At 39.0% G+C, this 15,807-nt stretch overlaps 1 protein-coding gene across 1 annotated transcript in view; it reads right to left on the bottom strand.

The window, feature by feature from the left end:
- Positions 1 to 15,807, bottom strand: part of reck (reversion-inducing-cysteine-rich protein with kazal motifs) — a 59,115-nt gene that overhangs the window by 16,895 nt on the left and 26,413 nt on the right. Inside the window, exons 10-16 of the mRNA XM_008307427.3 lie at positions 15,041 to 15,214; positions 10,840 to 11,052; positions 9,541 to 9,677; positions 8,597 to 8,740; positions 8,316 to 8,504; positions 2,310 to 2,432; positions 1,125 to 1,296 (exon numbers count right to left, since the gene is read on the bottom strand). Of these exons, the coding sequence (XP_008305649.1) occupies positions 1,125 to 1,296; positions 2,310 to 2,432; positions 8,316 to 8,504; positions 8,597 to 8,740; positions 9,541 to 9,677; positions 10,840 to 11,052; positions 15,041 to 15,214 (1,152 nt within the window). The remainder of the gene's footprint in view (positions 1 to 1,124; positions 1,297 to 2,309; positions 2,433 to 8,315; positions 8,505 to 8,596; positions 8,741 to 9,540; positions 9,678 to 10,839; positions 11,053 to 15,040; positions 15,215 to 15,807) is intronic.

The raw sequence follows: 15,807 nt of genomic DNA, 5'->3' as shown, positions 1-15,807 counted from the left end.
ATATATATATATATATATATACATATATACAAACATACACATATATATAACATATACACACACACATATATATAAATATATATATATATGTTTGTGTGTGTGTACATACCAAACCATGCCTGACCTGTACCATTACACCCCTAATATATATACATATATACATATATACTTAAAGTCTTGAAACGCTAATTAATTATTAAATATATATATATATATACACATATACAAACATATATATAACATATACACACACACATATATAAATAAATACATATATATTTGTGTGTGTGTACATACCAAACCGTGGCTGACCTGTACCATTACACCCCTAATATATATAGAGAGGTGAGTTGTGGATGAAATCTAAATGGAACTCAATCAAAACTGTTTTATTAGTTCAACAGCTTATTGTTGAGAGTCAGACGAACTGATCAAATGAAACCTAAAACAATGTTGAAAATCATCCTTTGATTCATGGCGTCCTTGTCTGGAAGAGAGTGATGATGCAGTACAACTACCTTGTTGTTGTGTTGTGTTGCCATACCAGTGATATGAAAATGTCATCTGCAACAGAATTTGTTTGTTTCTTACATTGTTTCGAGGCCACTACAAAGCTGTTTCTGTTACAGTAAACGACTGTTTTATACTTAAGGTAAAATGAGTGAAAATCCATCAGCCCAGACAACAGTATTTGTTATGCTATTTGACCATCTGCATGCTGAATTTGCTGTGTGCAATGTTTTTAGGATGGTACATATATGGATGTACTGCGATGATACATGCGTGCTAGATCATTGACGCAGGCATCACGCTCATATTTATTGACTCATCACCATCCTTACCACTCACTTTCTTAGGACTCATCACTATTACGAAGAACAATGCACAAAATATCTCGAAGCAAAAATTTGCTTGAAGGCTTGCTCGTAACTCTAAATACTCGTATAGGGGTATCATTATTATTGATATCGACACATGAGCCAGATGTAAAATTTCAATTTACATGGCCTAAAAGTGGCCCCCGAGCCAGGACTTGTTAAACAATTGTATTTGAGATTTGCAGAAAAAAAAAATCATTTAAAAAAGTTGAAAAACGAAATATATATATGTACAATCGGACTAACCTTTGATTTCTCTGACAGGGCTTGTTGGCACAAGGGTTACTGAGGCGACACTGGCCAAAGACGAACTGGTGGTCCTTGAATCCCATACAGCGGGCCATACAGGCACTTGGGTAGGTCCGGCCATTAGAGGCACACACTGGGATGAACCTGTCAGGACAGTTGCATGGGAGACCTGGTGACAGATGGGGGACGTTGAAATGATGACTATTGGTGCAGACAAAAATGTATCAACAAATACCTATCTGATATTATATTACACATTTACAGTAGAAATCAGACGTGGTCACACTTTTGAAATAAGCTACATAAATTGATTATTAGGGATGCCCAATATTAACTTTTTTCCGATACCCGATATGCCGATATCGTCCAAACACTTAATTTCACATTCCGATTCCAACCGATATTGATATAGCGGGGCAGTGGTGGGCTGGTGGTTAAGGAAGTTAAGTACTGCCTGCTCATTAAGGTGATGGGTTAAAGCAGTGTTTTTCAATTATTTTCTGCCGTGCCGCCCCCTAGGGGACAGAAGTTTTTTTTCGCCCCCGAACAAAATTGAAATACTATTGACCGCCTTATTTATCTTCAAAAACCCCCTATCAGCGTGCCATATTCCATTGTATTCTTTATAAACATACTGTATACATTAGGGATGCACCAATTGTGAAAATTCTGGACCGGCATCTATAGCGATGTTTAAATGTTGCAAAATGCGTTGGGTTTGTTCGATTTGGATTTTTGTTCGACACAAAAATATTTGTTCTTTAGTTGCTTTAATCTATTTGTTTTATTTGTTTAAATTGATTTGGTATTATTTCTTTTCTCTGTGTATGTGTGTTGTTTTACACATATACTCTATATATACAGTATATAATATGATGTGTATAGTATTTAGCCTTTTCATATAGCATTTTTTGTTTGTAACAATAAAATGTAAGTTAAAAAAAAAACAACAAAAAAAAAAACCCAAATCATCAGCTGCTAATCAGATGCATGCAGCAAGCTCTCATTCATGAAGACGTGACCTGACATGATACAATAGTACCTGTTAACTACAAATGAGTCAAGGAAGAAAAATTAATTCACTGCAGGAGACCCATAGATGAGAGTTAAACGGAGGAACATTTCTACGTATATGCAGGAGGTGACGACTGACGTTTTAAAATTGGCAATGCGACAAAATACCGGTAAAGTGCCGTGGAGTCTCCTCTGTGTTGCCATAGCTGCCGCATTCTCGAGTGGAGCAGATGGTGTTTCCAGCGAAGCAGGAACATGTGTCGCAGGCAACCCTGAATGAAGTCCCGTGGTCTGAGGATACAGAGGAAAATTTAAGCATAATTCCACCATTGTCACTTCAAATAATGATGTAAAAAAAAAAAAAAAAATGCAGCCGACCTGTTGCTGTACCAGCAATACAATGTTCTATAATTATATAAAACAATAATTCAGCATTCAAATTAGAATTAAAAAATATCATCCTAAAAATACATAGACAGAAGGAATGTATATATTATTATGTAAGCAACACAAAGTAAAGCAGAAAAAGAAAATGACAACAATTAAACAGTGTTAAAATTGGCATAGCTAATTAAATAAATTTAAAAAAAATTTACATTTATATTTTTATATTTTTTTATATATTTGTTAGGATGGGAGATTTAGTGTTGACATTTTGTTTGATATTTTATATTTTAATTGAGTGTGTATTTATCCTTTAAATGTAGCTACATTGTTGGTATACCAAAGTGAATATTTTGTAAATACATATGTAGAGACCACTGTCTCAAATTTGTATTTATTATCAGTTTTTTTGTTTTATGTCAAATTGGTTAAGAAAACAAAATGCAGTGACATTTAAATCCTGTGCCGTGAAGTACTAGGGATTGCTCGTTCTGATACTCAGGATTGGTGTCGGTCCAATATGAATCAGAATTTCAGGATCAAACATCGGAAAAAACTTTAGCTCGTCCAATCCGATAAAAAAGTACTTGTCAATGAGGAACAATGTTACGCTAACCACTTGTTGTTCGGACACTAGATCTTGAAGAACTGGGATGGATGAGGTGGCTGGGCGCCTCATACAAAGTTTTTTGCGCTAGGCGTCTCATGGGCTCCGATGAGCAGCGTCCGTAGTGGGGAGAATGTGTGTATGTACGTGAATCGACGCATCGTTCGTGAAATGTAACAGAATCTGTCCAAAAATAGTGTTTGTAGTTTGTTCGCAAATAGGGACGTTCGTGACTCGAGTTATCACGGAGGTAACGGATTCATATCGGCAGATCCTTTAAGTTGCAGTATCGGTATCGCATGGGAAAGGCTAGAAAAAAAAAGTTTAGTGTACTGTTGACAATAGCAACAGCCAACAGCACTGCAGTATTTAATACAAGAAATAAGAAAACGGACGGCAAGAGATAACTAAAAAATGAACTAATCTGCAGCAGTAAATTAAAATTCCAAAAGATTGCTTCAGGACAGGGCTCCCACTCTTCAACTGAAGGATGGAGAGAGTGTTTTTTTTTTTTTTGGGGGGGGGGGGGGGATTTCTTCATAAATAAATCAAGAATTCTATCTACTCTTCCACAAGAGCATTGCAAGGCAAATCAACCCCCACAAATCAGCTATTTATTAAACCAGCGATGGATCCTAATTGTACCATTTTATACAGCGTCTATTCCCTAATTAATGACAATATCTTAGCTGATTTCCTAAAAACCCTTTTTGGCTTCAGACCGGTGTTTAATAAGCATCTGTTGGTAGCAGATGTTCAAACATATCCCCTGTGGTGCCTATAGAGAGCCCACTGCAACGGTGTGCACTGTCCTCTGCTACAAAAGCACTTACCGAACACTGATCCGACCATATGGCGTGATTGCCGAGATAATTAGTGCTTTGCCACTTCTTTGGTGAGCCCCTGTAATTGTCCAGATTGTGTAGTAATCGGTTCTTGTTTGCCGGTGCATCAGCAGCAGCCGTACGGACATAATGGAGTTAAACTCTGTGGGTGGATATACTGATAATATTAATACGATGCACACTCCAGTTAGCACTTTTGATTTACTCCAGAGGGTTTCGAAACTCCTGGCCCAAGAACCACTTCCAGCCCGCGAAACTGCCGAATCTGGAAATACTGTAAGTGCAATGAGCCATCCCTAACAAATACCTGTAGAATGGGTATTAGGGTTTAATGATTACCCTCAATTGGCCATATGTGTGATATTTATGATAACACTCAAGAGTGTTTCCAAAGACTACTCGCACTAGCCACAACCCTCACCAGATTTCTACCTATAAAACTACAACCTAAGAGTATGCACTTGTATTTGTTTTATGGTAAACATTCAAATATCAGTTGTTAATGACCTATTTGAACGCATTTGCAATCTCGTGGTACACCGTGAGTAGTTCTTTTGTTATTGTTTCATGCTGCCTGTATCCGGAGTGATTATTATTCTCACCCCAACACATATGAGAGCTGTGATTTATGACTAGCATTTATACACTCTGCTCGCCCGCTCTCTCTTATAAATCCCGATATAAAACCTACTCTCTTTTTATTTCTGTTGAATCACAAGTAATAGACTTTCACAAGTCTATGGACAACTGTGGTTTACGTTATAAATGATAAATGATGTACTGTGTCATTTTTAACCTTTTTTTTTACCTTTTAGATCTGCATTAACACAATTTTAATTTAGTCCTTAGATTTCAACAGAAGGCTGAATGTCTTCAGTTAAAAGTAAACGCTATGAACTTTTGTGCTACTTGGAGGTATTGAATGTTACATAATGGTAAAAATTAGGAATGGCTCGACACATGTAGTATCTGCTGATACCGATATCAATCCGATAACAGGTTATTTTGAAACGTTTCCCACAAACTTCAAGTCACAGGTTCTCTCTTCAGTTCAACAACTTTCAATAAAAGACTTGCAGCAAATAAAGGCTTGTGCAATAGATTGGCATTATCTGTGTCTCTCCACTGAGTTCTACACACTATAGACATGTAACTACTAACAATAATACCAAACAAACTGATTGTTGCTTTATGAGTTAGCCCACAGCAAGCGGCTAGCGTAACTAGCCAGCTCAGCTAATGCTACATCTGGAGAAAAAAAAAGTCATTCTCCCATTGTTAGACTCTTTAAACTGAGCATGGTGGCGATAATACTTTAAGTGTTGGCATAGGTTTGTCATTTTCGCCGTGGTTAGCTTGCATATTATAAATATAGCTTGGAGCTTTATTGGCTAACTGGGAAGTACTTTCAAGCTAACATCATCTTAGCCTTCAGCTTGTTCTTTTTCTATACTGAAAACCGGTGCTGACTGGCCGGTTGTACCAAAAAAACAACTTTGAACATAAATAAAATGATCCTATCAAACCTCATGTACGTAAACCATTTTCAATTTTCAGTATGGTTACGGAACCTGTATATCCAGTAATGTTAACTAATAATACAATAATGTAAAGCTGCAATACTGTGACTCAGTAACTGAGATAGAAAAGAAAAACTTAGGAATGGTTGTTTTTAACAAACTGTCAAAGTCTTGAAGATTAAAAGGTTGTTTTTTTTTTTTTTTACCCAAGGGCTTATGGCTACTTTTCATCAATCTTTTTCAGCCAATTGTTAGTCAAAGATAGTCCCATACACTGGTGGAAAACTGTTTGGGAGGGAAACGTCAAATATTAAACATCTCATTTTCTCCCTTTCTGACACTCTTCACCACCTGCCTCGACTCATAATTCTGAAATCTCGACAGAGGTTAGACCTCTGACGCAGATGCAGCGAACAGCAGCAGAGGTTCGGTACAGTGGACATCCTGTGCTTCAGGGGCTGATTTAAAAGACATTATTTCTGCTACAATCGGCTCTTAATGAATTTGAGTAGTGCCTCGTAGAATTCATTAAACGGTGATGATGACTGGTGGTGACCCTGTGGACACGAACGGATGTCTCACAGACTCACCGGATCTCAAGTTAAAAAAAAAAATGTAGAAGAAAAACGAATCACAAAAAGATTGCTTAATTTTTTTTTTCCGTTTCACAAGATCAGATGTGCTGGAAAACAAACAGCTGGACTAAATTTGTGACCTACAGGGGGTCCTCGATTGGATCCACAAAAGTGGAGGTATGCGCAAAAGCAGCTTTGTTTACGTTCGTGGTTGTACGCCATACACTGGATTTTGCTACATATATTTTCCTGTATTTGTTGGGCTTTTTTGAGAACCCATGCCCTCCATTTGGCTCCCAAGCGTAAATTCAGGCTCTTCGGATGTGTTGTTGTATGTCCTACATCAGGGGTCCCCACTCTCGGTCCGTGGACCAGTACCAGTCTATAGGTCATTTGGTACAGAAATTCCAGCAATATTTTAAAATAATATGTTGTTCACACTCTGATACTAACAGAAAAAAAAAAGTTTTATTTTGAAAACTGATCTTTAATGATCCTTCAACAATCGGCATGGTGCTAGCGGTCCGCACTAATGTCCAATACCAGCCGATCAGTCCCTGTTCCAAAAAGCTTTGCGGACCTCTTCCCTACATTATGATGATGCCACTGTGCTAGCATAAAAGCGTGATCAACCTAAAGAGAATGACTAACCCCTCATAACATATTCTATTAACACAACCCTTCACCATGAAGCCCCAATCGAGGCATCTAATTAAACACTTCATTATACACTTCATTATACCTGTCTAAAATCAATTTCGCCCCCCGCAGGAAGTGATTAAACTAACGACTTGTTTTGAAAGATTTTTTTACTGAAAACCGACAAAAAGAGATATGCTGCCATTTGCAGGTTCCCCTGCGGGGGACCTAGCCTTTAGCTCTACCACCACAAATGCAATCACACAGACGATGTGATGGATGGAATAAAGTTCTGGAGACAGTCCTGGTGTCGTCTTTGGCATTCAGGCGTGGGCAAACTTTTTAACTCGCAGGCCACAACTGACCCAAAATTGAACAAGGGGGCCGGCTCAGGAGCAGATGGATGGAGCGTTTGTGCGAACTAAGATAAATGACATGTAAAAGTCATGCATAAAGGCTAAAATGCTAACATTTTCTACGCCATCTATTGGGGAAACGTGGGTATTGCAGAGAAAAGGCAGAAGTATAATGATAATATAAATAAATTTTATAATTTGGAAAAGTGAAGCAGGCCGGATTAAAAGCTGAATGGGCCACATCTGGCCCCCGGGCCTTAGTTTACCCATGCTTGTTCTTACCCGTTGTTGGCAATACTAAAAGATAAAAAGCAAAAGTCTTTCCTTTTTTTATCAGACCATTAAGGAAATAGTTCAACGGGTTCATAAGGCAAGGTTATCACACAGGGGATCTGCAGTTTATGACATCCTCGGCGTACGGCGTTTGTGGATGCTGTGCTGTCGGTAAACACTTTTCCTCCTCCTTAGTGCCTCATGTGGACGTTTGAAAAATTACCGCAGGGTTTTAAGAGGGAGAGAATCTGTCTAGTACGAATGCATGTTTATTATTCAAATATCGATATTTGAGGGCAAATTTATTTTTTGGTATACCCCACCATGTTCTGCTGGCTAGATCTCAGTATTCCCCTTCGCAGGCAAGTGTTTCGTTTCGGTCACCTGAGATATTTAAAGTGTGAAATCTTGGAACAATATCACTATATATTTTATTTCGTAATAAGATAAATGTTGGTATTATGGTGGCTTGGTGGTTAAGGAGACGGAACTGTGTCCGGAAGGTCACAGGTTCAATCCACCAGTCACCAGGTTCCACCAGGCACCATCCCCACACACTGCTCACTGCTTTCTTTCGATATACATATATTTTAGCTTGCCGAGCTTCTTTTCAGAGACAGATTTTACTTGGCCTTCAGTTATGAAAGACAGGGTGATTTAGGTCAGAGCTGTTTAGATTTGTCATCCATGAGATGAATTAAATATAGAACGTTTGCAATGTAAGGTCCATAAAAGGGTTATATTGCTTTGAATTAAAATGGTTTAGAAGAATTTCAGGCATAATGTTTGGCCTTTATGCATAATTGGTTCATCTCTTTGAAAAATGTTTGACAGTTCTTGTCTAACGGCGAGTGTAGAGAATATTTAACTGACTAAAGTAACGTAATTTCTGGACTATAGAGCGCTCCTCAATATAGGTCGCACCTGCAAAATTGTTGGGGGCGAAGGGGAGTGAAAAAGGGGGGGTGGTCTTACTCTTTTGCTGTCCTTCTACGATGCAGGGCTTGTTGATGTCCACACACGGCATCTCCACGCAGTTCTCCAGACGCCCACTGGGGCCGCAGCTGCACATTTCGTAGCACCCGGCAGCCCTCATGCGAGTCGGCACCTGGATAAGAGCGTCCTGCTGCACCAGGAACTCGGACGCCTCGCCCAATTTACAGCCTGAAGTTTACGATACCCAGTCGTTACCCAGAGAAGTTTTTTTTTTCGCAGATGAAGACACGGAAGAAACATGTAAAGTAATTCAGTCCAACCTGGTAAACAGAGGTAGGGCTGACAGTTGAGTTCGTCCAGGCACCCCTTCCTGTTGACCTGGCAGAGATGGTTGCTGGGACAGGGGTTAGGGTTGCATGGGTGAATGACCTCCTCAACAACGCTGTTGCCTAAGGAACTGGGGGCTGAAGAAAAAAAAAAAAAGAGGATTGTAAGTATGGGTTGGAAAAGAGAAGGTCATGACATGACACTATCTTTAGCATGCAGTGTGTTAGCATAGTTTACCAATTAGCAGGGGCTATATATAGAAATGTGAAATATCTTAACCTTCGTGTTGTCCTTTGGATGTAGGTGACCCAGGTAGCTGATAATATGCCTTTGTGTGAGTGAGTGTGTGTGTGTGCGTGCTCATTGTCCTTTGGATGTAGGTGACCCAGGTGGCTGATAATATGCCTTTGTCTGAGTGTGTGTGTGTGTGTGCTCCTGTGCTGCACGGCTTGTGCCAATTTTTCCTCATACTCTGATTCTGTGGCTACTGTAAGATGCAAAATGCAAAAGGGGTGTTTTGAATTATTGAGATTGGGATATAATAAAATTCAAATCATGAATTATTATTTAAATTAAACGAAAAGTTAGTGTTAACCAAACTGCTGAAAAACTGGCAAGAAAAGCTACAAATATGAATTTTTTTTTTCTTTCTGTCATGCTGTTGGCTTTTAAGCGTCTGTGCTCCTCTGCCCTCTAGTGGCTGCTTTACATTTGACTGGCACATGTTGCTGTTTGAAGATAATTCCAGAGGCTAAGAGCTGTACAGATGCTCAAGACAGACGGACGGGCGGATAGATAGACAGATAGATAGATAGATAGATAGATAGATAGATAGATAGATAGATAGATAGATAGATAGATAGATAGATAGATAGATAGATAGATAGATAGATAGACAGAATCCCGTTGAGAAATTAGGGGAAATATAGTGACTCACTAAGGTATCTGTGAAGAGGGATGCAGCGTTCAGGGTCATCGATGGGTGACAGTAGTTCACAAATTCTTTCTGGTGTTTGTCCTTCGTGGAAGCGCTTCCTGTCCCCACACTGGGTCAGAATGTCCACACAGTCTGACCTGAAGAAAAATGAAAAATAATTCTGAAATTATGACCAATCCTAAATACTGGAGTGAACCATTCCTTCTTTAGAGAGGAGTTCTTAAACTTCCAACCCGAGGGCCACTTCTGTGGTTCACCTCTATATGTCTAATATATATGTGCATATATATATATTCTATATATAAAATTATAAATATAAAATATAGATACTATATATATTTATACCATATACCTATACAGTAAATATAGACATGTCTATATATATCCATATACTGTATATATATCCTTATATAATTATAAAATTATACATCTACATCTATATACTGTACATATATATGTATATCTACTTATATTTACTGAAGTTTCTTCTCAAGTTTTAACTTTGACTCCTCTGCACTAATAATCTGTACTATCAATGTATCTTTAAACACACAAATTCTTGTTATTTTTGGGAGACTTAAAATGGCATTTACTTAGAGATGCCTGGTCATATTAGCCGACCGATATTATCAGCCCGATATTAGCATAATTACATAATATCGCTAAGAACCGCTATCGGTTATTCCTCCCATAATGAAAACCAGATAACGCGATTCCTGGGATTTGCCAAATATGCTGGAATAGCTTGTGGGGTCCTGAGGTGTTCTACCTCAGTTTTGGGGTCAAACGGCTGCATATATCGGTATGATATTGGAATCGGAAATCGGAAGTGTTTGGACAATATCGGATATCGGCAAACAGTTAATATCGGACATCCTTACATTTAATTATTATATATTTACTCTAGTGCAGTGATTCCTAACCACTGTGTCGTGGTACACTAGTGTGTGAGACCATTAGGTGTGCCGCGATAGGTGCTGTTGCAATATAATTTTGCTTTGTTTGTCAATGCGTGACATGCAGAACAATTAAATACCTTTGCACTAGGTGACCATAAATGGTCATGAAAACTAAACAAAAAGACAATCAGAGCTGTTGAAGAATTTTCTTTATGATTTTCTTCAATTCCTGCGAGCATATCAGCATGTCTTCAAATAAACAGGCCAAGATTTTAGTGAATTATGAGTACATTAAAACCATAAAAATTCAGAGGTAAACTTTCTGTAGATATTTTTTAAGACACAAATTTGCCTGAAAGGCTTCAACTGACTACTGCGGATGGGTAACGGATAAACATACTTGCATATGACGCTTCCCCTAAACTTGCTGTGGCAGGGTTTGATCTGCAGGGAACACGCTACGGCCTTCCACATGTCTGGCATGCACTTCCTGATGTCCAGTACTGGGATGTTCATGAACGGCATCTTTATAGTGCCGTTGGACCAGAGCTTGATGTCGTTCATAGCGCCCTGGTCTGACTGGACGTTACAGCTACGAAACAGCTCTGTGGGCCTGGGGACAAAAAGAGAGCAAACGTCAGGCAGATACAAATAAGTTAACAGGGGGAAAAAAAAACACCCAGTAACACAGCTCATCTGGCTTTTGTTATAACGGCATATTCTTGCAGCTGTACTGTTCCAGAGGGAGGTCACTGCTGTCTGGAAGGCTAATACCAGGGTTGTTTTCCTCACTGTAGCAAGGAGTGTGCGTTTAATGTCAGATTGGCATGGCTGCTCTCGTGTGAGTCATCTAATTGGTGGTTTCAAAAGAAGTCCCAGTCCAAATTTCTGGGTGTGGTGCAATCATTTCCCTTGCCCTCGATGAGTGGATTCCTTGTAAATACACCCAAACTGCCTGTGCGTGTGCATGTGGATATTGTTCCAAAAGGTTCAGCTGTGGTTTGCAGCCAACCGGATGGCGGCCAATGATCTGAATCTTAATGCAAACCATTGATTTTGTGTTCGTTTGTGACACATGCAGTGCAGCCATTTCACATCAGAGCATCAAAACGGCGAGTTTGAGGCGGAGGTAAGAGGTAAACATGGCATATAATTTGTACTCGATTAGGTTCATAGAAATTTTGGTCATCAGATCGCATGAATTAAAAGTGCTGCTGCAGTCGGAAAAATGTATAGTGTGAAGCCAAATCACTCCAAAAATAGCCTTAAAAAATTTGACAAAGACAAACTCAGAAAAAAGAACAATAAATAAAAGATTTAACGCACTACAATTTAGAAGTTTGAAGTTTGTTCCTAGCTTTAATCCTAGCTTTAATCACTTGTTTTAAATACCCTTCTTTACGCTGCAGCTGTACTGTGAAAGACACACACAGTTACTGCACATGTGTACCTTCACCCTGACACAGTGTTTGTGCTCAAAGCTACACGTCCTAGCGTTTGATCCCCTCGGGGGACTTGAACGTCATGCTAGGCTCTTTTGTAGCCCATCAAAAAAACTTTTGTTAGCCTGCTGTTCAGGCGCCACAGAAATGCAGCATGATGTCCATCATGGCTTTAACGTGAAAGAAAACAAGCCTGAGATTGGAACAATGTTACCCTGACTTAGACCCTACATAAGCAGAGTACTCTACATGTGCTAGTACTTCATGGGTGACATTGTGGGTAATACAAACTGAAATACTTGCGTGGTACCTTTTTCTACACCTTGGTGAATTTAAGGTCTTAATATTTCATTGATAAAACCTCACTGATATCTTTACCATGTGCATGCCTATTATCCAGTCTGTAAATGTGGTACTGTGTGTTTAGTTTAAGTCCATTTTGTAATGTCACATTTTTGTGTTCGTAATGTTTTATGTCAAATCCAATCCCCAGATCTCCAAGGTAAATCAAAAAAAGCGATATCTACAGTAGGGGTGTCCACACTTTTTTGGCTTCGGGACTACTATTCAAATGAAAAAATAAAATAATAAAATATAAAATATATCAAAATGTAAAATATATATTCACTCAAATAAACTGAACATATATATATACATTATATTAGGGCTACTATTCAAATGAAAAAAATAAATAATAAAATATAAAATATATCAAAATGTAAAATATATATTCACTCATATAAACTGAACATACTTTATATATACAGTATTAGGGATGTCCGATATTAACTTTTTGTCACTATCCGATATGCCGATATTGTCCAAACAATTAATTTCCGATTCTGATATCAACCGATACTGGAATAGCGGGGCCTGGTGGTTAAGGAAGTTAAATGCCGCCTTTTTTCATACCCTCCCATGCTAGCCCCTTGGCCTGATTGGTCTGTCACCGGGGCATTAAGCTATTTTTAGAGCACACATCATTTGGCGAAACCCAGGCACTGCGTTATCGGGTTTTCATTATCGGAGAAAAAAAATCGATAACGATTCTTACAGATATTACATAATAATGCTAATATCGGGCCGATAATATTGATCAGCCGATATTATTGGACATCCCTATACATTATTTATATTGGGGTACTGATTAAATTCATGTATTACTGGTAAAGTAGTTGTTGATTTTACATCTTAAAAAAAAACCATTAAATATATGTTTAACATTTTGTCATATTTGCCGTAAATGCGAATATCCCTGGTGTAAAACGTGATCTTGTTTTTCTGAAAGAATTCAATATTATCACCAGCATTTGTTGTTTCTCCCGCTCTAGGTGATTGGCATAGTGCTCTGTGTGTGTGCGTGTGTGTCTGTGCCATATATTTGCATTTGAGCCTTTGAAGTCCCTACAGTATATTTGGCCTCTGGCCTCGTCTGTAGACAGTGTGTGAAGCGTGCTGTGGCACTGATAGCTGCAGACCTCACTCAGGCCTCAAACAGTTTTCATCTGTTTGAACTGTGTCTGTTCTAGCTGTTTAGTTACTTTTTTGGGGGCCAATATTACAGTGACAGAAATGAATACGAACACAGCAATATATCCTGCTTATGTGAAATTGTTCTCAAAACATAGTTAGGTATATTTTACTTTAATTGATATATTTGTATTATTCTTGCACTGTTTGTGACGACACCGATACTGCGCCTCGGAATATCTGCCGATACCCATACGCCTTGGAGGACTTGACTGCAAGACTAAATAGCTGCGAGTACTCCATAATGTATTAATACATGTTTTTGCAATTGATTATTTGTTGAAATTACCGAAATATTATTGCACATTGCTCCGCGTGATAAAAAACATAAATTACCAAGTTAAGAAACTTTGTTTATTTTTAAGCTCCCGAGGACCACACAAAATGACTTGGCGGGCCACATTTGGCCCGAGGGCCTTGAGTTTGACACCGTTTTCCCTCCAGCGGTTGCTGAGACGAAAGTGTCCCTTTTTACAGCACGTCAAAGATAAGTTGAGGGTTTGGACTTATCGGATCTGACGGCCTATAGTATCGGATCGAGCCGCTAATTGCTAACCCAGTGCCAGATCGTTCCACTTGCTAGGTGGTAACTCTCATTTTTTGGGGGGAAAAATGTTGTTCTGGTAATTCCTCGCTTTTGGCTCTGCTGCGGATGGCTGCTCTTGCTCACTGAGTCACTGTGTTTGTCGCCTGGCTTCATGCTGCTGGACCAATTGCCTTCTGGTCAACCACTCGCCACAGCAAGTCGCAGTTTGTGCCTCTGCAACCACAGGCCCTCATCGATGTAATTGCTATTCCACACTCTTTTTTTACGTAAACTGGAGGAGAGGTTACTTAGAGATTGTGAGAAATTGAGTGAATCTGAGGTCTGAACGTTTTTTTAAGTTTTACAACAACACTTATTTACACTTTATTTCAATTATTTTCGGACACTTTTGGTACCTGTTTATATTTGCACTGCTATGTTACATAATATCCATCTATCTGAATACGCTCATGTCTCTTTTCAGTTTACCATCACAGGATAGATGAGAGTTTTACAATTCTTGGTTGAACCTTAATTTACTAGCCCTAGGGATCCTACACTCATGTACGGTATATTTCCGATATCGGGCGAAATTTCGGGATCAAACATTGAGAAAAAAAACAATCTCTACCCCGTCCGATCTGATACCTAAGCTCAAATGCTCGACTTAACTCAGTATTTCTGAAATAGGTGAGAAATATGGCCCGCTGGACATAAGTGTACCAATGCTGTAATGCTTGAATGATAACAAGCCTCCAGTCACTAGGTGGCAGCAACTCATACAGTGGTTTGTACAGATAAAAAATATACGTTATTAGGTTCTCAATAATAATTCTATTCCCACTATCACCTCAGCAACAACAGCTGCCCAATGCTGGGCGAGAAAAGAAGGTATTGATATTAGCATCGTCAGATACTCCAAGTCTAGTATTGGTATCGGACCAAAAAAAAGTTTTATCAAGCCATCCCTAAATAACAATGTTTGTTTACTCAAACAATGAAAAAAACTTTCTAGTGATACACCACGTTATTGATAGTGAGGACATTTTGTTTAACCCAAAAATATCAAATATTAAAAAGATTTAAAAAAATGCAATGGTGACCTGTTGTTGAAGTTGGTGCAGTAGGCGAGGTCTTTGCAGCCCAGCTGGCAGGGTTCTCGGACGTCCGCCAGGCAGTTAATGAGCTCGGCCTCCACGGGGTTGTACTCACAGAGCTGATCGAAGTCCTGCCACGTTTGGCTGCCCCAGTTGGTGCTTATTTCCTGACACATTTCTCTGGAACGGCATAGGACAGAACAGGGTTAATGTGCCTTAGAAGAAGAACAGCTTTTTAGCGTTGTCTTCATCAGGGCTAATAAGAAATACTACTACTTTAACTGATTATACTACTACTACTACTACTACTACTACTACTACTACTACTACGTTTTTTCTTTAGCGGGCACCATTCTCATATTTATCGACAATTTCATGCCTTATTTCCATGGTCACCATGCGTTTCTTCTTCTCACTAACATCCTTAGCAACGACTTTCTTAGGACTCATACGTGAGAAAAATCACGTATATAACGCAAGCACAATACAGAAGACTCCCGGGAGATGGGTGTGGAAGTCGACGAACGCGTGAAGTGAACGAGTGAAGCAGCGTGGGCTCGGCCACCTAGCATCGGCATCTGTAAGGCTTGCTTGTATCTCGAAATACTCATATGTCGAGACGCTCGTATCTCAAGGATCCACTATATATATATATATATATTTTAAGAGTATACATTTATATGGCAATAGCTGTAATGATTTGTAGTGCCAGCGATTTAAACATTCGTTACTAAATGTCTAGCTTAGGTACCGGTTTCGCAACGCTACGAAAC

This window comes from Cynoglossus semilaevis, chromosome 3, assembly GCF_000523025.1.
Source record: "Cynoglossus semilaevis isolate Cse_v1.0 chromosome 3, Cse_v1.0, whole genome shotgun sequence".
Classification (NCBI taxonomy): Eukaryota; Metazoa; Chordata; class Actinopteri; order Pleuronectiformes; family Cynoglossidae; genus Cynoglossus; species Cynoglossus semilaevis.
This window is presented reverse-complemented; position numbering and strand designations above follow the sequence as displayed.